The sequence below is a fragment of the Python bivittatus genome, unplaced genomic scaffold (genome assembly GCF_059951505.1).
Source record: "Python bivittatus isolate LINGU-HERP-01145 unplaced genomic scaffold, Pbiv_v1 ctg000330_np1212, whole genome shotgun sequence".
NCBI lineage: Eukaryota > Metazoa > Chordata > Lepidosauria > Squamata > Pythonidae > Python > Python bivittatus.
Genome location: NW_028277058.1, coordinates 37,210,843 through 37,235,535, shown reverse-complemented (window position 1 = coordinate 37,235,535; position 24,693 = coordinate 37,210,843). Strand labels below are relative to the sequence as shown.

Below are 24,693 nucleotides of genomic sequence, written 5' to 3'. Positions count from 1 at the left end.
CTGGCAAATAAGGAGAAACACAATTTCATATACTCACTGGATTAACAAACCACGGCTTGTTAACAAAATCACAATGGCTGGGTTCATATATATTAGATGAAAACTAAAGAAACCAGATTGATTTAGCCATTATATCCTCTATTATAGCCACACCCTATTCTAAAAACTTCAGACAAACTTCAGCTGTTTAAAGATTAAAACAGCTGTGACCTAATATTCCTTCCTAAAAGATCAATGTTTCCTCTAGGGTTGGATACGACATATTTTTAAATATTCAACTGCATTTTTAAATAAAAAACAAGATTCCTGGATTTTATTGACAACAGTGTTTTTATTCATACCTACAAAAGAAAACAAGATGGTATCAAAAGGACAATTTACAAACTAATAGTAACATAGCTTTTTAATATACTGTGCCTGAACATCACAGAGCTATGAATCTCTTTTCAAGTCTTTATTAACAGAACAGGAATGTGTTCAAATACCAATGTGGGATAAAACAGTCCAATGATTCAACCCAAGAAGCCTGCAGGGTTTTAAGAGTCTGTATCTTTTAACTGAACAAAGCCTACACAATAACTTTTGTAGAAGGGAATATATGCTAGATATTGGTACATTTACTGAGCAAACAATGGATATTACTAATTGCCAATATTTTTTAAGCTGGTAAGTGGAAATAAGCTGTACATGTCAGAGACCAATGGTTTGTTAATGCTCGGTCTGAGCATAACACACTCTAAGCTGTAACTATCTTCAAGCTACAGGACAGCACTGCAAGGCCCTAATACACTGGCAAAGATGAAGACCAAACCCCTTTAAAGATAATGGGGAAGAATTTATTCTGCCCCTCCTCCTCTAGGCCTGTAGATTCATTTCTGCATGAACAGCAGCTCCATGATGTTTTTATTAGGAAAGGAAATAAAGATCAGGCAGCATTCAGTAGATGAATGTTCATTTCTAATCTTTTCAACATTGAAGGTAACTGCCAACATCTCCTAATTATGATTATGGAAGCCAAATTGGGCACAAGGAATTTAACTAGAAAGCCTTTATTGTACATGGTCTGTACCAACAACCTACCTGTATGATGTGCGCAGACACACAAGTGGTTTATCATTCCCCAGCCTGCTCCCTTATTGAGAAACACATATTTAAGTCCCATTTTTATAAGCCAAACCCACATTACTATAAATAATTGGGCTGTCTTGTTTTAACTACCTATTTCCCAAAACTTAAAAAAAAAAAAAAAGGAAAAGAAAGGAAAAAAGAAAACCCCACAGATTCTGCCTCTCAAGACAAAAGAGATTTTCTGCCATGTTTATCTGGACATGACAGGTGAAGCCAACTACTACCAACTTTCTCCTGCTAGTTACAAGACAGAAACTTTAATGTCTGAATAATCCCATCCCACCCACCCAACCCATCAACTTTAAGCCTTTTTCAGACTGGAAAAAAAAAAAACAAGGTTGAATGAAAGCATTTGCTAAAGTTCTATCTCTTCCTAAAATCTAGGATGCTACCTACCTGTAAAAGCTGAGTGTAAGAGACAGCTGAAGAAACTCACTCATAAGCCACTGGAAAGCCTAGTCAGATATGGATATAAACGCAGCTTCAAGACATATTAGCCATCTCCTCCTCATCCCCTTTAAGAGGTTTTAAGATTTCGTTTAGCTTAAAATAAATCTTTAAGATTTGAAAAACGGAACCCTTTTGCTTAGTGCAGTGGGATCTTAAGCATGTCCAGTGAGGAGCCAGACACCAAGTAAATGGATCAGGAGATAGACACCAAGTAACTATATAGGTTCCCCTATATATATATATATATTTATATATATCTTCTGTTAAAAGTACAAATTTAACCCCGGAGTTGAAACTACAGGGCAGGTGTCATTTGTGATATCTTGGGTGAAATCTAAGAGCCATAGAAAAATCTAATAAAGTGTAACAATTCTGTGATTTACATCTGGGGTGAAAATGCATTGCAACAGAAAAGAACACTCATCTCCAACACTTACATCCCTTATGCAAAGGGCTGGCAAGGAGCTGCAGAAATGCTAGCTGAACTCAATTCTTTTTACATTTTATGGAAGTTTGAAAGAATAAGTTGAGTCACACCAAAGTAACTATCTTCCCAAATTTTCTTATGCCAAATCCAAGGCTTCATTTCAATAACTGTAGAAAATACAGTCCCAATTTCACTAAGCAAAAATCACACCATATTTAATATTGTTAAAAAGGAAGTACTCCTTAGCACCATCTTTCTTGATGTTTGTATCATAGAGAAGTCCTCTCTGCAGCAATTTTTCATACACAAGCCTCAGACACAATAACAACTGGACTGGGACAAATCTGCCTTGTAGAAGTCTTTCTTTTTTTGAGACAGAAAATTTCAGATTACTTAACATGCAAGGCCAAAATATGCATAAGGAAATTAGTTTTCCAGTCAACACTATTTTTTAAAAAATAAATCAGTAATGTGCACCAGGACCATTTTTGTGGGCAGAATTTGGATGGTGAACTCTAAAGCTAACCTGCATTAAGAAAAACATCACAATTGGGATGGGTTGGGAGGGGGAGGAGACAGAAAAAGGGACAAAAGGTTGCAAATCTTGACTGACAACCACTAAATCAAGTGGCTTCATTTGCGTGAAGGAGGAGGGGGTGGTGGAGGTGGAGGATACTGGTAGTTGGCAGTCTGCCCCATATAGCCCATTACGTTGGTGCCTGGAGGCTGAGGAAACTGTTGCGACATGAGAGGCTGTGGCTGCTGGCCTGAACGGCCCATCCCTGCATACTGCTGTTGGTTGGTAGTTTGTGAGTTTCTCCCAGCATTGGCAGTGCTGGCTCCACCATACCCAGCAGCACCATATTCTGCCCCATAACCACTTGCTCCGTAAGCAGTAGCTCCATAGGCTCCCTGGGCATAACCATATTGGCCCTGCTGTGCCCCAAATGCAGAACTTGCACTTCCATAGGCACCACCATAGGCTTTGTTGGCTCCATTGGCAAAGCTGTCACTACGATCACGGTCTCGGAAACTACTTGAGTCTCTTCGGCCATCCTTAACTCCTCGGAGCCTCCGCTCACACTCCTCCTGGTACATCAGATTAGGATTGTTGGATGAATTGCTTGTGCGGTAACGAGAACGACCACCTGGTAATAGTATGTAGTAGTATGAATTTAGTATGTGAAATTTAATTATTGCTGTCTAAGATTGATTTCCACTGAATATTTTCAGTACTACAGCCAAACATGTTTGCTAGTTCATCATGAAAGCCCTCGTGTAATTCAGTAGGTTTTTTTTTTACTATGTTTATAATACAGACTCAATTTGGCATGCATACACATACACACAAATGTTTCATTCTTAACACTGGTGAAAGAATGAAACTCAATTTTACTTCTCCAGTTAATCAAAGCTGTCATTTGCCTATTCCTACCAAAAGCCTAGTTTTCCAATCTCATTCTGGCACAATAGAATGAATTGGGTGAGCTATTACTGGCTACAGATAATAAATTGTGAAGATTTGTTATTTATCTTTATAATTTTTGCTATAATTTTATATCAGATTATCCCAAGAGCAGACCAAAAATTTGTAATAGCAGCAGCAACAGGCAAGCTAATCTGATGGGCAATATCTCCAAGAAGTTTTGGGTACAAGTATATCAATTAGTTAAGCTGTAGATTTGTCTGTGCTAGGCCCACTTTAATTTTTAAAAAGGTTGGAAAGATTGTTGCCAGAACCAAGCTACCTCTCTTATGACTAGCCACTTGTTTGGAGTAATTACATGCCAACAATACTCCAATATTGTTCTCCAAACATGTTTAAAAGTGTCCAAAATTATACAGATACCCACACAGACATACCTATATAATTCATATTTCCAGTAATATATATATACTTTGATAATATTTGAAGCATTCCTGACACACAATACGCAGGGGGTGGTGTGGGGGAAGAACTCCCAATAACAGAAAGAAAGAAGTTTAGATCAGGTGCAGAACATTATAGAAGGAAATGTATATGATAAAAATAATTGATTCAGCCTGTTTTAACAAATTTAACAAGGTGTTATCATGTGCCGGGAAACCAAGCACAGCTTAAAGACACAGAAAGAGCCAATAAAACCACCTCTTACCTCCTCCGCCACCACCTCCTCTATGGTCCACAAGCTGCATCAGTTTTGGATTGATGGCCTGATTGGCTTCTTCTAGAACCTTTATTAACTCTCTAGCCTGTTTCAGATTTCCTGGTGTGAAGAACGTATAGGCAGTGCCTTTGTTGGTGCTACGGGCAGTACGGCCAATTCTGTGCACATAATCCTCTGAACTGTTTGGATAGTCGTAGTTTATCACAAACTTTACATCTTCCACATCTTGTAAGGCAACCAAAGCACAGTGAGGAATTGAGGACAGCAGTGGAGGAAGGATGTGCCAACAGAAGGTGGGGAGTACAAATGCAAGTGACAGTAACAAGAGAAAAGAAAAAAGTTAGTATTTGTAAAATACAAAAACAGTATAGACTCTTCCCAACAGAGCACAAGGCTAAACTGAGATAATTGTGGATGAAAAATAGGAGTTTGTGATCAGAAAGCAAATACCAAGTCAAAGCAGTTCATAATTCCTCTCAAGTTCATCCATCTTTTGCTGCATGCATGTCATGAACACACACACACACATTATTCTCATTTCTGAAACCTTGTCTTACATAATTCAGGCAATTTTGCTCCACAACAGCACGTCAAAAAGGAACAAATGTGCCATTTTTATTACAAACGCAGCAAACCAGAGTGAGTGAGGGAGAAAACTGCCGAATACCTTTAACTCTGTTAGGAGAAGTCTACAAAAACTAGCAATACAAGAGCACTTACCTTCTAGTCATCACAAGGGATAGAACACAAACCTTTTCCAAAAAGTTTTACGTAATAATTAATATATTTTCCCCTCTTCCTGATATCCAAAAGATATCTTAAGATAGCCAGTTTGGGTAAATGGATAACTAGCTTATTTTAAACCTCCTTTTAAAAATACACCACACTAACATTTCATCACATCACCATATTCATTTTAGTGAAATTTTTAGCATAAAATTGTTTACAGTTTAACCTGACAAAGAGAACAACCCAGATGCAAACATTTAAAGCCTTAAACATCTGAGACTTCAGAAATGAGGACAGAAAACAAATAAATGTTAGTGTACTGCTTTGATAAAAAAAAAACTGTCAAACAAAAGCAGTATTACATTAAAAATTAACAACTCATTAAAAATCTGCATTTTACAGAGAATATTCAGATTATATCCAAGATAAAACACAGATTGACTTTTCTTTAAAAAAAAGAGAAACATTCCCTGTTTTGTTACCAGACCGATGCACACTCCCTCCTCCTGTGGGAAATCGCTGCAGCCGATCCCGTCTCTTTGCCTTTTATTTTTGGCGGCCTCCTTTCGAAAACTCCGCCCTCTGACACGGGACCACTGGAGCGCGGGGAGCATGCATCAAGGGTCCATGGCAGCGAGAAGTCCCCACACACGCTCACTCTGTGAACTGGCTTAGATGCTTCTCTGTAGCCCATTTGGCTGTCAAGCGCCTGAGAACCTGGGTTCACGTAAACGTTTCAGGTCCTCCAACACTTTTTGTCCCTTCACAGGGCTTAAAGGGGCCAAAATTGAAGATGCAAAAAATTACATCCAACAGGTCAGGCTGCATCTATTGCCCAGACTGCATTAATTTCAAATAAAAGGAAGGGGGTGGGAGGGAGGGAGGGCAAAAATGAAAGTGGGTTGTAGTAGTGGCAAAGGGATGTCTGTTTCTTATTACAGCAAGGGGGGGCTCCTCAATCTTTCCAGACTCCAAAGTCCTGAATCACACCAAAAAGTGAGAAGGCAGATTTCACAGGGGGCAGCGCGAGTCTCCAACTAGGGTCCTTGGTGCAAAGATCACAAAGGGCTTGTATGAGATAAGGACAGGACAGCACACTGTGTGCATTCACATCTTCATAGCTAGGGTTTCATGGAGTCTGACAAACAGCAGGTTGTGGGCCCCAATCAATCCCATTATGTACATCCATTAGCAAAATGGCCATAATGAATACCAGGAAGCATTTGCTTGTTAGGAAGCACAGACATTGTCAAGTTAACAACGAAGGTACTGGGAAATGGATTTTGTTAGGAAATCCATGAAAGGACAAGAAGGAGGGGAAAGAGGAGGCAGCAGGGCCAATTTTCACCTTCAAAAGGCGGTTATGACATCCATATTATATGACTGGGGACCCAGGGAGAGAACATGCAGTTATAATGAAGGTTTCTTACTATCTATCTTGCACTGCTGTAAAATTGTGCTCATCACAGTGTTTCTTCCACAGAACTTGTTCATTCTAAAAAGGAATATGACTACCTGGGGATGCATATCCACTGAGATGCCCCCCAAAGGAATGTCTGATTGTTAATTGGGAGGGGCAGAAACTAGCAAACACGATCATCTAGAAAGCTGCTTCGACCACCAATGTAGATATGTCCCCAGACCTGCACTGAGTGATCGGCAGCTGATATCAAAGTTTCTGTTAAAGAAAACAAACAAAAAGAAATTTAATGATTTGACTTTAACAGAGTGAAGTGTAACCAAATTTTTAATGAACAGTGCGGAGGGAAGTCTTCTGTCCTGGGGGTGATTCACAAACAAGCCATTATGGGGCACTCAACTTACCTGGAAGGAGTTTTCTGAGACCAATGTTCATTTGAGTAGAAGGAAAAACCCTGGTGACTCAGCCAAAAAGTGCGCGCCCCTGTTCTATGTTTTAGGTAGAAGCCTTCACTTTCCAGGAACTTGGAGGAATTCGTCCAGAGGTTTGCCAGTTAGATATTATTTTTTTATGAAGTAGCAAACTCTGGGCCCCAAAACAAGCCAAGATGTTATTAGTAACAAGAAACAGACTCTGATACCTTTTCCCCACAGCCTCAGTGAAGTGGAGAAGGCAGAACGGGGAGACTGTTTTCTTCCAATAGTATCCAAATGAGTTGTTTTGGGGAAATATATGAGGAGAAGGGCTGATTTAAGTGTCTAGGCAAGATGCACAAAGAAGCTACCAGCACACAGCAAGCCTGTTTAAAAACCAAAGTGTTGCCAACCAAAGTATTGTCTTTTGTTTAAGAAAAAAAAAACTGGCCTCACCCCTTCTCCTAACAGGCCCAAGTTCTACCTGCATAGGTCCAGACATGACCCCAGAAGACAGAGACTGAAACCACATGAACTAGAGAAGCACTGGGATAATTTGGGGATGGCATGGGAGAATGAAGTTTATGTGAGGAATGACTAGCACCTTATTTATCATTTTTCAGAAATGCTAACAGCAACTGTCTTTTCAGCGTTTTCAAAAATTGGTTTTTAAATGCTCCTATATATAACATAGATCTCTCTGAAATATTTGAGAGATTACTTTTAATAAAAGATTGAGCAAGCCTACTGAACTCAACATAATTAAAGACTTTTCAGGAGTACCCTCTTCAAGGTTTCTCAAGCATCTACAATCACATGAGAAATCTGACTTTCTGAATGTACTAGATGTAGAATTTGAACATCAGAGGTAAGTATATATTAAGTGGAACCGTTTGCTTAAACATCCAGGAGATGAAAGCACTGAAAGAAGATTGATTTTCATTCCAACCCTCCCTTGGAGTTTTTATTATAACCTCAACAATCCAATTGAGGAGGAAAAGTGAAACAGAATATGTGTAAAAAAGCAAAATATGCTCACACATATAAATCTATGTTCTGTGATACTGAAGTGGGCAAGTATTAAGGTGCAATTACATTAGTAATGCATTTGGACAGAAAAGGATTGTTAAAGGAATGCTTGTTCTACCATCTAGTAATTCTGAATAACAACGTAATGAATGCAGTCCAGTCCTAACCACCCAGCCACAAAGCTGGAATTAAAGGAGATGGGTATAGTGGAAGAATTGGGTTGAGTAATTGGACGTCTCTTCTCCCCATTGGCGATCGATTAGTCATGCCTAGGCCTTGCTGCAGACCAAAGCCTGTTCATTAGGAGCAGGAAGAGATTTTGAATATGAAAGAAAAAAAAAGATCAATGTTAAAAAGGCATTTCATATGTGAGGTAAAGTCACGCTTTAAAATTCTTTGGGGAAAAATTGTCAATCTAAAGAAATGACAGGCAGGAAGCTTATGTGTACAAACCTAGCCCACGAGATGCAACATCTGTGGCAATGAGGATAGGAGCCTTTCCAGAACGAAATTCTGAAAGAAGAGAAACAATCTTGCTGTAAATTTCCAGCTCATAAAACCACATTTTAAAAACTGTTTTATTATTAATGTTTAAATTATGCAATAAATATGCACATAGATGGACTAAACAGCATGATAGTATATTACTTGTGGATGAATAAAACACAGCATTCTCTGGTAAACCAATTTTTTTTCTACAACTCACCATTAAGCACCCAATCTCGTTCAGGTTGACTCTTGTCTCCATGAATACACATAGCTGGCCAACTGAAACAAAGAGTTTTCAACGTTCTTAGCTACCAAGTAAGTATATTCCAAAAATATGAACCTTTTTACAAATTAACAATATAGGTGAATGTAAATATAGTAAAAACTTAATTTAATCATTTGGGGGCATCACTTTAAAGGTATATCGTTTGCATTCATTTTTGTCACTTGTATTATCATTTGTATAATTCTGGGTGTTAGTCTATTGAATTAGGATGAATCCTGAACAGAAAATTTACCCATGCTATCTAAAGTTTATTAAACCACTAAAGTAGGTGTTTACCGTAATTTTCAGGAATTTTAAAGGCTACCTTTTGGTCTGGAGTGTGCAAAAATTTGATTTAGAAATCTGAACAAATATCTGAGAAACTACTTTTCTAAACAACATCATATTTCTGAAGTGAGTGATGCTTTTCCATACACTCCACAGCTTTTTCTGAATGAAGTCAGAAATCCATATTGAAACAATCCAATTTACAATTTGTTTCTCTGCAGTGGAGCAATTTTTTAAAATCAGTTCAAATAACTTAAACTGAATATTTGATTCCAATATTGCCTGATCCCCACCAGTACTAGGATTATATGCAACTCAATGTAGGTTAACGTATGTGCAGAACACTTCTGGATGGAGTGTTACATGTGAGGGTAAGATCAAAAAGCATTTGGAAATCATGTCATGTTCTTCTATCCTTTGCTTGTATTGTCAAATTATAATCTGTGTATTTCTGAAATAGCATAATTATCTATATATCGTCTTTTAACAGTCCACATCCCCTTAAGTTGAAGTGCAGTATTACAGGTAGTCCTTGAGTTACAATGGCAATTGGGACTGGAATTTCCACTGCTAAGCAATATGGTTGTAAAAAGTGATGTCACACGACCACATTGCTTAGTGACAACAATCCCGGCAGTCTCCGTCAACAAAATCCCACCAGTCATTAGGTGCAGGCCCACCCCAATCCAAGCCGTTCCCAGCGTGGTCCCTCCCACCCCCGAGCCTCAGTAAGGTAAGGGATGGCCTCCTCTTCAGCTTCAACTCCCCCCCAATCGCTGCCCTTTTGGCCACCCTGCACAGCAGCACTCCTTGGTGGCAGTGGCATCATGACTGGGGTTGAAGTAGAGGCTCCGGGCCTTCAGCGGTCTCAGCCAGCCGCCACCACACCCAGGCCTCTACTTCAGCCCCAGTGGTGCTGGCACCGCCGAGGAGTGCTGCCTCAAGTCCCATGCTGCAGCCAGCCACCTCAGTACTACAGTGCAAAGCCCCAGCTGCCCGCATTGCCCTGTGGTCCATAGGCCTTGTTGTGCCCAGCTGACCTTTGCCATCTGCCTGGCCTATGCAAGGCAGCTGCTGGCCACACCAGGCCTTCTTCCCGAGGCCGCTTGCACTATTCTCCAAATAGTGCATGCCGTTCTTGTGATGCTTTGGAAAGCTTCTGAGGCCTTCTGAAGCATTGTGAGAACAGCACATGTGATTTGGAGAACAGCAGGCGCACTGTTCTTGAGAAGCTATGGAAGGCCTCAGCAGCTTTCTGAAGGCTTTCCAAAGCATCACAAAAACAGCAGGTGTAGCCTTTTTGCAATGTTTCGGAAGGCCTCAAAAGCTTTCTGAAGGCTTTTCAAAGCAATGTGAGAACAGAAACGCCCTGCACAGCGGCACTCCTTAGTATCACTGAGACTGCTGAAGGCCCTGGGCCTCTACTTCAGCCCCAGTGCCACCAAGGAGTGCTGCTGTGCAGGGAGGCCAAAAGGGCAGAGACTGGGGGAAGATAGGAAGGTGAGGGAGTTGATCATGTGACTGCAGGGGTGCTGCAACAGCCATAACTTCAGAGACCAGGTGTGAGTACCATTCGTTCAGCACTGCCATAACTTCAAACAGTTGCTGAACAAATGGTTGTTAAGCGAGGACTACTATTTTCTTTTTATCATTTTGATGAACTGTAACAACCTCATAATAATATCTGTTAGCTGGTATTTCAAATAAAGTGTGGCAGTCTAACTTTTCAAGTAATCAGTCTCATCTATCCTTTCACAGTCAGGATCTAATTATAACCCATTAAAACATCTTTACTATAAGATGGTGAAGGGTTGCAAAACTAATCTATGTATTTCTAAATGCAACAATGTTAAAATCTGGACTAAAAGACCTACCCATCTCTACGCATTCTTCGAGTTAGGTCATCACATCGCCGTTTTGTCTCCACAAAGATAATAGTCTTATTTTCTTTTTCAGCCATGATTTCTTCCATCAGCTGTATTAATCTTTTAAACAAATACAAACAACAAACAAGATATTGTTTCATTCTTTTTCCATAAATTCCATTCTGTGCATACCTCTACAATCAATGAATTATAATTAGTTACAATATTGAAAAAGGCAAATCATAGCTTCTCTCTGCCCCCGCCCCACGTTCTTTTGACAGGAAAAAAATACTGGATTTAGGTGTCTGGCTTGAACTACTACTAAAATATCTAAACAGATGGCACTGACTTAATGGTTTTCTTAGGAGGGCTTTTAAATCTAATTAAGATAAAAAAAAGGCAGAATAAAAATATAAAAATAATTTATAAGACCTTGTAAGTCTGCCTGTGTAACTGAACCATCTCAGCTCATCCTAAGAATGCTAGTCTTAAAATTATCAATTCTAATCAAGATAAAATCTGAGAATATAACAGCATCCATACTTATGATCCTTCTCGCTCTCCATGCACACATCCACTATCTGCAGGATATTATGATTGGCACTCAGTTCTAGGTTCCCCACATTGATCTGGACGTAGTCATGCAGGAAATCCTCAGCCAGCTGGCGCACCTCCTTTGGCCAAGTGGCACTCCACATGAGCGTTTGCCTGTCAGGCTGAAAGAAGAAATGTGTTATCTGGAAGGTAATCTTTAAATGACAATTCAAGAAAAAGTTAAAACTATATTAACGGTTACTGACCCGTATCTGATCAACAATTTTACGAATTTGAGGTTCAAAACCCATATCCAGCATTCTGTCAGCTTCATCCAGTACAAGATATGTACAGCGGCGAAGATTAGTTTTCCCTGCTTCCAGGAAATCAATCAGACGACCAGGTGTAGCAATACAAATTTCAACACCTTCCAAAGAATGGAGCAGAACAGAGAGAATACAAAAAGTCAGGCAATAACCTAACAGTCTCTTACCAACAAAACTTGCTGTGGAAACACATGTACCTCTTCTAAACCATTTCATGGACATACTGTGCAACTTCAGTTTATACTATTAAACAGACTACAACAATACTTATCTTTGTGCAAAAGCAATTTATTTAATGAAAATAAAACACCATGTTCCATATCATGGCTTTTAAAAAACTGGTACCTTTCTAAAAAAAAGCCTCACTAGAACTGCACATGCATGTGTGTCTTACACATATGCATGCATACAAACACATTCACAAGCACATACAAAATTCACTGAAGAAATGCTGCACTGATTAAATTTAGCCTTAGCCTGTTTATTGATTTATTCCCATCTTATACCAAAGTACAAATTTCCATTAGTCATTTTAATGAATTTAATAAAGCAATTTAGATCATGACAATCACCCTTTAATATGTGAGTCCATCATAATTACCTCTTTCTAAGTCTCTAATTTGGGGACCTTTAGGTGCTCCTCCATATATACAGGTACTCTTCAGTCTTGAACATTTACCATAATCATCAGCTACTTGTTGGACCTGCTGGGCCAGTTCTCGGGTAGGAGCTAAAACTAAACACTGAGAAGAAACCAACCAAACACTGAATGACACACTTACATTTTTGGTATTTGTACTTAAATTTAGAAGCAGAGCTTACGGAACTGCCATCTCCAATTTATCTAAGACCCATAACTGTAATATGATAAAGCAGTGCGCAAGCATGTATATCAATAATAGTAATACTCACAATTGGACCATCTCCTCTTTCCAAATATGGTTGGTGGTTTATATGAACAATTGCAGGTAGCAAATACTGAAAAAACAGAGAAACTTATTTTATTTGTGACAGTTGATTAAGACAATAGCTGATCAGTTGTTTTGAATCATTTGTACATCCATTCTTACTTTCTCCAGAAAAGAACAAGAAGACATTAGAAGCTAAAAATAAAATTAAATGGAGAAAGATCTGGAGTAGGTATTGCAACAGTAAGAGTACGATTTAAATTAAAAGTGCAGTTTACAGCTTCTACCCATTTAAATCTGAGGGATATACTGAAAATAGAAAGAGTAATAATGCACTAATGTGCTAATGGGACAATAATTTTTATGCCCCTCGTTCCTGAAGAAATGCTGCACTGATTAAATTTAAGTGTCTGTGTGAAGTTACGCATTTATTTATTACATTCAGGAAGAAAGACAGGAGTAGCATCTGATCCTTCAGCCCAAAGAAATAATAACAAATTAATAGGACTGAAGTGGTCTGAGCTGCCGCTATGGCTAACAGTATACCATATACAACAAATGCCATGAACCATGTAAATATTCCCTTTATGGGACCATTTTTTTTACAATTCATCCACTTCAGTACTATTTTCACAGACCTAGAGATCTTGTATTCATGAGAAATGAATGAATGCTTTCCCCATCCCTAGAAAGCCTAAGGAAATGTGTGTGACAGTATCTTTCATAATCCCCAATATTCCCAAGTCAGAATTTAGCTTTTCCCAGTCTAACACTGAAATCCTATAAACACTTATCTCAGAATAAGTTTCAATGATGTAAATGGGATTTACTACTTAATAAGTAAATAAATAATTAAGTTTTATGATATATGAAAATACAAACCAAATATAAGCCTTAATATTCATTTTATTTGTAGATATATGTTTTTATAAGAAGTTACAAGATAGTATAAAAATCTTGATGAATGGATACAAGCTAATTTCAAATGGAGCCTATAAACTTTCACTGTGTTTATAGAACAGTCTTTACCAGATAACTGAAGACCTAGCTCTGCATTTATATAAATACCAAATTTGACTAGTTTTAATCCTTTGTGGGGGGGGGGCAGTATCTTGTGGAAATGCAGCCCATTTGGTAAACTCAGCCATAACATTTGTAGAGGGGTGAGTGCTTAGGATGCTTGAGTGAGCATGGTGGGAAAGAAGATTGTGTAAAACATTAACCCCAACATGGCAGTCTTGAAAACACAACTTGGCTACTTTCCAATCAGATCATTTCAAATGTTCTAACAGTTCCAAACACAGGAATTGGATTTCTAAGTTGATGCTTGTGATTGGATTCTTTTTTAAGTCCTCGTGTTTCTGCTGCTATTAGGCTAGCCTGGATGGGATGATCTGGAAGGTAGAATGCTGAGAAAAGCAGAAGATGCCTCTGTGGAGAGATCTTCTTGGTCCAGATACTGCTGAACAGGACCAAGAGGATTCCTATGACTGACTGCACCTGCTTCCCATTATTACTGAATATTTGTGGCTTCTTGCCTTCACACCTCATTCTACCTTAGAATTTTTAACAGTGCTTGTACTTTACTTTGAATGCAGGATAGTGGGTTGGTGAACAAAGGAATTTCCCTGCTGTTCAAATGGTCCCCTTTTAAAGTTTAAAACAAGATTTCCCCTCCCCCCACCTCAAATAAGGCAGCTTATCCATTCCTCTGATTAGGTATATATGCTAGTACAGAGCACCACTGTGCTGTTTGCTATATGACATATATCCATCCACACGATAATAGCACAAGCCTCAAGATTCCATTTGGGATTGCTGATGCTTTCTTGGATTGCACAACTCTTCAGTTTAACTTTTGCTGGCTCAGCTCTCTATCTGTGCAATTCCTGTTCCTTTTCAGAATGCATTTAATAGATCTTCCTCTACTGGGGCAGTACAAATTATAAAAATCATCACCTTGTTTACTCATGCAAGTTATTAATTGCAGGTAGCAGCACCACTTAGGTAAAAAATTACTTTTAAAACAAAAGTAAACAAAATAGTAGAAACACATATATTAAATGAAATTTATACCTGCATGTTTTTGGAAACTGCTGGCTTACTTACGGCAATAAACTAAATGTTGGCTTTACTAAAGAATGTTTGATAAAAGAGACTAGCTATCTCATTCTCTCTTATAGTGTACAAGTAGTCCTCGACTTATGACAATAGGGATCAGAAAATTCATCATTAAGCAGTGCAGTCATTAAACGAGGCATCATGTGACTGCACCCAATTTTATGACATTTTTTATGGCGATAGTTAAGCAAATCACCATGATCGTTAAGTGAATCATGTTGCCATTTAAGTGAATCACATAGTTGTTAAATGAATCATGGTTCCCCACTGATTTTGCTTGTCAGAAGCCAGCTGGGAAGGTCGCAAATGGTGATCACGTCGCCCCAGGACACTGCAATCATTGTAAATACAAGCTGGTTACCAAGTGCCCAAATCATATGACCATGGAGATGCTACAATGGTTGTACGTGCAAGGATCGGTCATAAGCCACTTTTCAGTACCATCGTAACTTCAAAGAGTCATTAAACAAATGGTTTTTAGTTGAGGACTACTTGTAATGTGTTTGCTGACGTCCCAGAGGATTCATTTGAAAAACAGTCAAGAACCTGGCTTTTCTGATAGATTAATGCATTTTCCCTATGCCAATGCTTTCCTATAAGCACTTTTTCGTAAACATTTTTAGAAATCATCCTTTTGGCGAAGTTCTGCAAACTGGCTGGCTAGTAGTAAGTAGCACTGTCACCCCACCTAGTGTTGTGGCCCTGGGGTGCAAACCACAGAGCCAACATCTGGCAAGTTCCCACTGTTTCCTATAGCATAACTACTGGGACACCAAGATGATTTGTTCCAAGTTTAAAGAAATTACATTTTCCATTTTGTTTATGAATTAATTACATTCTACCTGAACAAAACACAATAAAAACACTTTAACAGATCCCTAGACAAAAGAAAACCCAAAGAAACTGAAAAATACATACCGCCAATGTTTTCCCAGAGCCAGTCTGTGCAATGCCCACCATATCACGTCCACTAAGGGCCAAGGGAAAGCCCTGACACTGAATTGGAGTTGGTTCAGTAAAATGCTGGTCCATCAAGACATCCATTACATATTCTAAAAAGTAACACAGATAAAAATACACAAATAAAGAGCATGGCATCTATATTACAAATGCTATATAAGTAAAGCTTGTACTGAAATAAATTTAGATCACAACATTAATTTCAGAGGGTAACTTTCCTAAAACTCTATGTCATTAAGCTCATTTTCTGGAACTAAATACATCCAGTCAAATGGTGCCATTTAAGATATCCACCCATCCTCGAACACTGTTGATTTGGGCACAGCAGAATACTCACGTGGAAAGTTACACTGATGAAAGGCAAATACAGGCTTGGGACAACCATCTGACCCTCTAACAGTAATCTCTTTCTTTCTTCTCAATTCTTCAACTTCATACTATTTAGAGTGAAAATTGCAAGTAAACTTTGTGAAAAACAGAAATTCTATAACGTCCCTTTATTATTATTAGCAATCACTGAACATGAACTTTCATTCCTTTCACAGCAAATAATCACTCTCTCATTGTACTCTCCATATTTTAAAGTCTTAACTTTTTTTGTTCTACTAATTCTTTTGACAGAGAACTATTACTCTCCTTTTATTAACTTCATTTTTGAGAACTTATCAGAATGTACAATGAAATACAGATTGGGATTCGTATTCAAAACCCTCTCCACTTAGCAGTTACCAAATTTCGTGCATTTAGACACTGTAACTTCTAGGAATATAATCTTGTATGTGCAGGTGAGCATGTGTATGTACATACACACACACACACACACTCTTTCTTTCTTCAGGTTAGCCATCCGAAAGATTTTAAGTAAATCTGCAGCAAAACTTTTCAACAAGCTAAGTATACTTCATATACTTTTTAACATGAAAAGTGAAGCTGTTTATCTGTATTAATGTTTTAACCTGTATTAAGTTAGTATAGCAAATTGTTTTCTCAGTCTTCCTTGAAGATGTTGCATCTGATTAGCGATATTCTGATTTATTCAGTTGTGCAAACATTCTGAAATGGAAGAAACCAATCCAAACTTAAGTGTTCCAAACTCAAAATGACCTTTTTCCAACCACACCCAAGTGTTTTGAGCTTGGAATATGGTCAGAACAACACTAGAAAATTTCCTGTAAGCTAGGAAACAGCAGCTAGAAAAAAGGAGCACAGCTGGAGACTCAGTTCTGCAACAGGACTCCACAGCCACCTGTTTTGCTGCTTAGCTGCTTCCTGTTGACCAGACAGTTAGCAGGAATAAGGAGCAGAAAGAAAAAAAACTACAGGCTACTAGCATAAAAGACAAGCAAATACTTTACTTCTGGTAATCTTATTGGGATATATGTATTAGAAAGAAACAGTGGGTGGCTTTGAGTGTTTTTATTTTATATAACATTTATTTTATATATAACCTCAGGGAGAGATTAAGAAGGAAATAAAGCGTATGAAATACTAGTAATTGTATTTTAAGGGGCTTCTGTTTTTCCTGCCTTCAAACTGTTGCCCCAAAAACATTACACCTAGAATGGGTAAATGAGTGCATTTTTTTAAGAAAAAGAAAAGAAAAGATGGATCAGAATAGGACTGCCAGATCTGGGTTGCAAAAATTTCATTTGCAGTATTTTTTTCTGCCACCTAGTGGCATCCAAAGTTAGAAAATCTCACCACTGCAATGGTGGCAATTCTAGTCTTTTTCGTTGCCAGAGCATTTGGAGGTATTAAAACTGGAGTAGTTTACAAGTAAATCAAAAGTGAAAGAAAAGACAGAACTTACAGGAGTGAGTCTTGCTACTTCCGGATGTTCAACATAAAAGTTCTTCTCAAATTTGGGCAATTCATTCAAGTCCCATTTCTTCTTACGCAAACGCTCTCCTGGATTTCCAAACTTTTTAGGAGGCAGAGGGCTACCAAACCTTAAAGGATTAGATCGAAATGATTACATTTTGGGGTGAAGATTTCCCCAAGTTGATTAACTTGAAATAGCATTATTTTATGAAGAGTAAAAGTGTTGCCAAATTTCTTATGTCAAAAAGCATTCAATAGCAAGGGTAATAAATTTTATTCTATAGAATATGGCAGATCTAATTTAAGCCATGCTTAAATTAGAGCCTCTGAAATTAATGGAACAAATCAGTGAAAAATCATATTCATTTCATATACATGACCGAATCTGGATTAAGTAACATTTATATACAGGAGGCAAGCACAAATCATTGGTTTGAACAAAGTGTTTTGGAAAGTAATATTAAGAAGTGTTGAAAATATGTAAAAATGTTTTATTTATATGTACTTCCCTAACACTTTCCAGTGAAAATTACAAAATGGCAAATTTTCAGAAGTTTTACATAAAAATAAAGAAAAATGTAATTTTGCAATCAATCTTCTTTCTACTTAAGAGTAGCAAATTACTGAAAAAAACATACATTAGAATGCAGTTTTAATTGCAACATCTAACATCAACAAAGCCATGTAGAAACTAAGCATAGGAAACTAAGCATGGTAACCAGTTAGAAATCCACTATGTTCAATGATATTTGTTCCCATATATTGCTAAAGACAATGAGAAGTATATTATTAATGAGCACAGTTAAACTTGTATTGGTAAAATACAGAAGTAACATACTTGACAAAAATTACTTTGTAGTGCTCATACACCCTTCTGATTTCATGAAAATATCAGGGTTTTCAGATTCTTCACTTAAAGGAAGGAGAGAACGGTTGCTCAACTAGTTTGACCTTTCCGGTTAAGGCTGCTAAGTGTTATTCTCCTTATCTTAAGAATACATAACTCCACTTAATAATCAAAAAGCAGTTTGATTCTTACTCTTGTGAGCTACAGTGAAAGCATACTTATTCTGGAGCAAGTCCTAATGTATACAATTAATATGATTTCTGCATAAGTATAGTTAGGACTGCTTTAGCAGAGTGCTTCCATTCAGTATAAGATGAATTTTAATCATCAGTCACACTATATCAACAAATATCTCCCACATTTTTAAGATTTATGTCAGCCTGTATGGGTAACACTGCAATAATAGTACTATTGTAACTGCCTCAGAATCACTCAGCACAATAAATATCTCTCAGAATAATTCATGTAGCTTCTCATATGGTATGGAACTAATCCCTGGGACTACCCAGTAAAATGCCCAGTGATTCCTAACTTCCTAATTAAATACAAGTAGTTCCCGGATTAAGAACGCCCGGATTACAGACAACCCATAGTTAAGAACAGAGCCTACTGTAGCAAAATTCAAGTTAAATACACAATGATTTGAGTTAAATACACAATACTACTTACACTTATTCCGGCTTACATACAAATTCCACTTAAGGCCAGACCCAGAACAGAACTCATTCTTAAACTGGCACCTACCTGTACTAATCAAAATATGTTTATTTGGATGTTAACCTCCCTTAATTTTATCAGAACATATAGGTGTTCTGAAGTAAAATAAGTGTGGTATTAATTGATCATTTACAACATGACTTAATCTCTCAGTGACATTCAACACTATACACCATGGCATCCTTCTCGATACTACTGGCAAGCGTTTGGGACTGGTAGCACCTTTTTACAATGGTTCCACTACTTCCTTAGCAGACAGTATTGTGGAATTTGTGGAAGATGAGTGGTCAAGCCTCTGGCAAAATGCCACAAAGCTCAGCTCCATCTTCCAGATAGCTTGAATATTTATATGGACAAAATTATTCTGAGATGATGTATCAGTATGCTGATAATATCAGCTATATTTCTCCATCTCAGGGCCAGAATGAAATGGGCTGAAATTGAATCCCAGGAACCAGGAGTATTGTTTGTCCAGAAGCAACCTGGCTCCATGCTGGTTCCTGCAGTTGCTGTGGAGGGAGTCACTCTCTCCCTAAAAGAACAGGTGTATGATTTGGGGGTTCTCCTAAACTCATGAATCTGGTGGGAGAAGCATGTGGAGACAATGGCCAGGGAAGCTTTTGTCCAGCTTTTGTCTGTGCTTCAGTTGCATTATTTGGAGGAGAATACCTACATGACAGTAATTCAAGCACTCATAACCTCAAGAATGAATTACTGTAATGAACTGTACTTCATGCTGCCACTGTAGGGAACCCAGAAACTTGAACTGGAACAGAATGCAGCATGCACTTGCTGGAAGATAATAGCTATGCAAAAAAGTGCTGCCTATAACCTGTAAAACCCTTTATGACTTGGGTCCTTGTTATCTGCAAGACAGTCTTTGCCTGGTTTAGTTTTCCTGCCTAGTGTAAACTCAGAAAGGATGCTACAAATCTCCCTGCCCCATGGAAACCGAGGTAGTGGGCATATGAAACATGCAACAATTTTCTACCTGAGGTTACAATGGTCCCCTCTTTGTGAACTTTTAAGAGGGTGGTAAAAATGGAGCTTTTCATCTAAGAGTTCCAAGCTTAGAATGCCACTACATTGGGAAGACTGTTGATTTTCTATCTGTTTTAGTTTGATTTAACTGAGTACCGATTATTGGTTATAAGTTTTGTATTGTGTTTGTATGATTTTTAAGTCACCCAGAGTCTTCAACTAGAGCAGCATATAAATTTTGTAAGTAGGCAATATAAGACTACCATTACAAATAAAAACTTGACTAGAATATGGACAGAAGCAGAGAAAAATCATATTAAAATACTTCTTCCAAGAAGTTTAATGAGCTAATTTTTAGCTCATTATTCCAAAGCAGCCACTCCGATTTCAACAGTTACTAATTACTGTACTGATCCTATTCAACAGGACAGGAAGAGAAACAGGGTATGCGGGCTCAGAAGAAAAGAGAAGTGAATATATAGCCTGTGAGGGTTAGAGCCCATGTCTAGTCACCTATGACAATGCAACAGAAGCCCTCTGCTCAAAAGGAAAGAAAATGCCGGAAGGCAAACTGAGCAAAATCTGTCCGCGGGGCGCCTAGTTATCTCCTTCCGAAGCCTAGCGCTTCCGTCTCCACCTCCTCCTGGGCCGACATTAACTTGGCACCTCCCAGCCAAACGTTCACCTCCATATTGTGACGCCATCTTTCAGCCCCCCGCATAAAATTTTCCGGCAAAGCTTCCGTAACCTTAGAAATATGAGAAATAAAAGCAACCCGGAAAATGAGCCTTTTTTCCTCACGAAAAAAAATCCCTCTGTTAAAGTGCTGTTTTCCGCACGACATAAAAGCCCAAATCTTACAAACTGGCAGCCCTCATCCGTTACAGCTGCTCTCCGCACAGCCTAATACTGTGCAGGTTAATTAAAAAGTCCCGGCGAGTTCCGAGGAACTTGTTCCCAACTTCGCCCTTTTCCCATTTCGACAAAATGGCAGAACCCCACCCCTCTTCTTGGTGTCCTTCGGCGCTTTAATAACTACGAGGAAGGCAGAAATTCAGCATGATCAGCACTCAGGCAATGATGGCGATACTGTACCCGAAGTATTTCTGCCTGCCATGCAGCAGAAAGAACACTCGCGGGGCCGGGGGGTTCGAAGATACGATAAACCCTTGAAATAAGCCCGGTTCCCTCCTCCAGATCGTCCTTACCCGCCGCGGTCACGATCGCGGCCTCGGTCACCGAAGCCTCGCATCCTCCCAAGCAGAAAAAGGGACCCTTGTGCGGGACTAGGTGAAGGGCGGCGCTGAGAGGCCCAAGCGCGCCTGCTCTGAACTTTACTGTTGCTCTGTGGCTATAAAAACAACTCTCGGGACTTAATTTCCCTGGCTAGACAGCCGGCGGGGCTCGTTTTCTGGAGTCTCTGAGAGCCGTATCGCGTCAGGAACCGTTTGGCGCTGGTTGAAAAGCGAATCAGCCTTTCTTCTCCGGCCTCCTGACACAAAATGGCCGCCGTCACCCTGGTTTGAAGCCTCTTACGCTATCGGCCGGCCCGGTTGTTGCGTAAGATACGTCTCTTGAATCACCGAGGAGAGAGAGAGGATTTCTTTACGCTTATTCTCGAGCAGTGATCGCGTACGCTGATCACGTTTCGTAGGAATGGTTTAAGAAGATTTCGCTAGGTTGCGCCGTGGGGAATGTACGATGCTGTCTAAGAACTCTTTACGTGAAGAGCCAACTTTTTGTCTATTCTTGAAACACATGTACGCGAAGTTTCTGTGTTAGCAACCTTAAAGAGAAGCAAGGAAATACGGAAGTGCTAGTCCCTTGGACTTCCGTTGCCGACGCTTAGTTCAGTATCACATTTTGAGAGGAAAAACTAGTCGCCCATTTTGCGTAGAAACTGCTGAGTTACGTGAACTCTGCAGCGTGTGCCGCTTAGAAATCATGCCTGTCAGCTGTACTGAAAGAAAATACATGAGACTTATAAGACAAATACTGTAGTTCCAATATCTATAACATAGAATTAGTTTCCCCAGTAACTGCTTCTCTTTCATGTTTCAAAATACAGACTGTTGTCTCCTACAATTCAGTTTACTTTGCTAATTGAAAGCTGTTACTTTAGAACAATATAAAAATTGATTGTGATTACCACTCTACTATGGCAGGGCTGAGCTCTGGCAGGTCTTATCCCTCCTCTCCCAGTCCCTTCATTTTCAGATGCCCTGGCCTGCCATCCTGTCTTGGTAGTTAGTTATCTGCCATTATATCTCTAACTGGCATCCTCTTTCTTAACAATGGTGTGTGATAGGGATCCCACAGCAATGCCATGGTAGCTGCACACTTTCTATGGTATCAAAGATAGTATGCCTTTCCCATCAAGTACTGAAGTACACAGTATAAGTAGAAGGATGGTTTTTCACTCATGCCCTGGGGGGGGGGCTTGGTGCCCTCTCGGTATGTGGAACTCTCCCATTATTCCAGCCAGTATGGCCGTGGCGAAAGACTGACAGTTATAGTTCAAAACATCTGACAGGCACTAGATAGTCTACTAACGCCATAACATTTGGTTGTCTAACGTGAGCACTTACTAGATAGATAATGGTCTTGAGGTTTTATCTTAGATTGTTCCAGTAACCATAGTTTAAACAATCATATTGTCTACTGCAGTTCATTTACAAATGGAAGTGGATACTTTCAACTTCTGACTGCTGCATTAGAGTATGAAAAGGGAAATACTCAGTCTGGGGATCATGAACTTCCAATTATGTTCAGAATGCTCAGTGTTAATTTCTGGTGATTGATTGATTGATTATGGAAATTAATTTCTATTAAAGAAAAGCAGGTCCATATATGAATTTGCTGCAACAGAGAAAAGGAAAAGAATAAGCCACAAAATATTTAGTTAGATTTTTGTGGCTGTGCAGGGCGGACGGACAGGTCATGACAGAGAGTTCTGACAAAATGTGGTCCACTGGAGAAGGAAATGGCAACCCACTCCAGTATCCTTGCCAAGAAAACCCCATGGACAATGTTAAAAGGCTAAAAGATATGACGCCGGAAGATGAGCCCCTCAGGTCGGAAGGTGTCCAATATGCTACTGGGGAAGAGCGGAGGGCAATTCCAAGTAGCTCCAGAAAGAGTGAAGCGGCTGGGCCAAAGCCGAAAGGACGTTCAGCTGTGGATGTATCTGGAAGCGAAAAGAAGGTCCGATGCTATAAAGAACAATATTGTATAGGTACCTGGAATGTAAGATCTATGAACCAAGGCAAGCTGGATGTGGTCAAACATGAGATGACAAGATTGAACGTCGACATCTTGGGAATCAGCGAATTGAAATGGACGGGAATGGGTGAATTTAATTCAGGTGACCATTATATCTACTACTGTGGCCAAGAAACCCTTAGAAGAAATGGAGTTGCACTCATAGTCAATAAGAGAGTGGGAAAGGCAGTAATGGGGTACAACCTCAAAAATGTCAGAATGATCTCAGTGCATATCCAAGGCAAACCATTCAACATCACAGTAATCCAAGTCTATGCCCCAACCACTGATGCCGAAGAAGCTGAAGTTGACTGGTTCTATGAAGACCTACAACACCTTCTAGAACTAGCACCAAAAAAAGATGTCCTTTTCATCATAGGGGATTGGAATGCTAAAGTAGGAAGTCAAGGAGTAATCGGAATAACAGGCAAGTTTGGCCTTGGAGCACAAAATGAAGCAGGGCAAAGGCTAATAGAGTTCTGTCAAGAGAACAAGCTAGTCATAGCAAACACTCTTCTCCAACAACACAAGAGACGACTCTACACATGGACATCACCAGATGGTCAATACCGAAACCAGACTGATTATATACTTTGCAGCCAAAGATGGAGAAGCTCTATACAGACAGCAAAAACAAGACCAGGAGCTGACTGTGGCTCAGATCATGAGCTTGTTTAGTGCAAAGATGGGCATGATAAAGGACAAAAAAGGCAGGGACCTAACAGAAGCAGAAGAGATTAAGAAGAGGTGGCAAGAATACACAGAAGAACTATACAAGAAAGATCTTAATGTCCCTGATGTCCATGCTGGTGTGGTCACTGACCTTGAGCCAGACATCCTAGAGACTGAAGTCAAGTGGGCCTTAGGAAGCATTGCTAACAACAAAGCTAGTGGAGATGACAGTATTCCAGCTGAGTTATTTAAAATACTAAAAGATGATGCTGTTAAAGTGCTGCACTCAATATGCCAGCAAGTTTGGAAAACGCAACAGTGGCCACGGGATTGGAAAAGGTCAGTTTACGTTCCAATTCCAAAGAAGGGCAATGCCAAAGAATGCTCAAACTATCGCACAATTGCACTCATTTCACATGCTAGCAAGGTTATGCTCAAAATCCTACAAGCCAGGCTTCAGCAGTACGTGAACCGAGAACTACCGGATGTACAAGCTGGGTTTCGAAGAGGCAGAGGAACTAAAGATCAAATTGCCAACATTCGCTGGATCATGGAGAAAACATGAGAATTCCAGAAAAACATCTACTTCTGCTTCATTGACTATGCAAAAGCCTTTGATTGTGTGGATCACAACAAACTGTGGCAAATTCTTAAAGAGATGGGCGGTACCAGACCATCTTACCTGTCTCCTGAGAAATCTGTACGCGGGCCAAGAAGCAACAGTTAGAACCGGCAAATAGAAGGGGTAGAAATGGAAGCAGTAGCAGACTTCATTTATTTGGGCTCCAAGATCACCGCAGACAGAGACTGCAGCCATGAAATTAAAAGACGCTTGCTCCTTGGGAGGAAAGCTATGGCAAACCTAGATAGCATATTAAAAAGCAGAGATGTCACC

At 39.3% G+C, this 24,693-nt stretch overlaps 1 protein-coding gene across 1 annotated transcript; it reads right to left on the bottom strand.

Moving 5' to 3' along the window:
• Nucleotides 1-311: 311 nt before the first annotated feature.
• On the bottom strand, nt 312-21,394 carry DDX17 (DEAD-box helicase 17). Its single transcript, XM_007441547.3, has 13 exons — nt 21,074-21,394; nt 17,310-17,448; nt 15,837-15,936; nt 15,458-15,591; nt 12,423-12,488; nt 12,112-12,253; nt 11,451-11,611; nt 11,194-11,366; nt 10,660-10,770; nt 8,450-8,511; nt 8,197-8,256; nt 4,141-4,377; nt 312-3,153 (listed from the first exon to the last, which is right to left on the bottom strand). The coding sequence occupies exons 1-13, from the start codon at nt 21,115-21,117 to the stop codon at nt 2,639-2,641; spliced, it is 1,944 nt and encodes a 647-aa protein (XP_007441609.1). The 5' UTR covers nt 21,118-21,394; the 3' UTR covers nt 312-2,638.
• Between the last annotated feature and the right edge of the window lie 3,299 nt (nt 21,395-24,693).

Excerpts from the sequence above, each read along its gene's own strand:
- DDX17 (XM_007441547.3), bottom strand. The coding sequence starts at position 21,117 with ATGCGAGGCTTCGGTGACCGAGGCCGCGATCGTGACCGCGGCGG. Across the intron at positions 11,612-12,111 it reads AATTAGAGACTTAGAAAGAG|GTGTTGAAATTTGTATTGCT; the intron begins GTAATTATGATG and ends ATTCTTTGGAAG. Across the intron at positions 10,771-11,193 it reads GAGAGCGAGAAGGATCATAA|ATTAATACAGCTGATGGAAG; the intron begins GTATGGATGCTG and ends TTTGTTTAAAAG.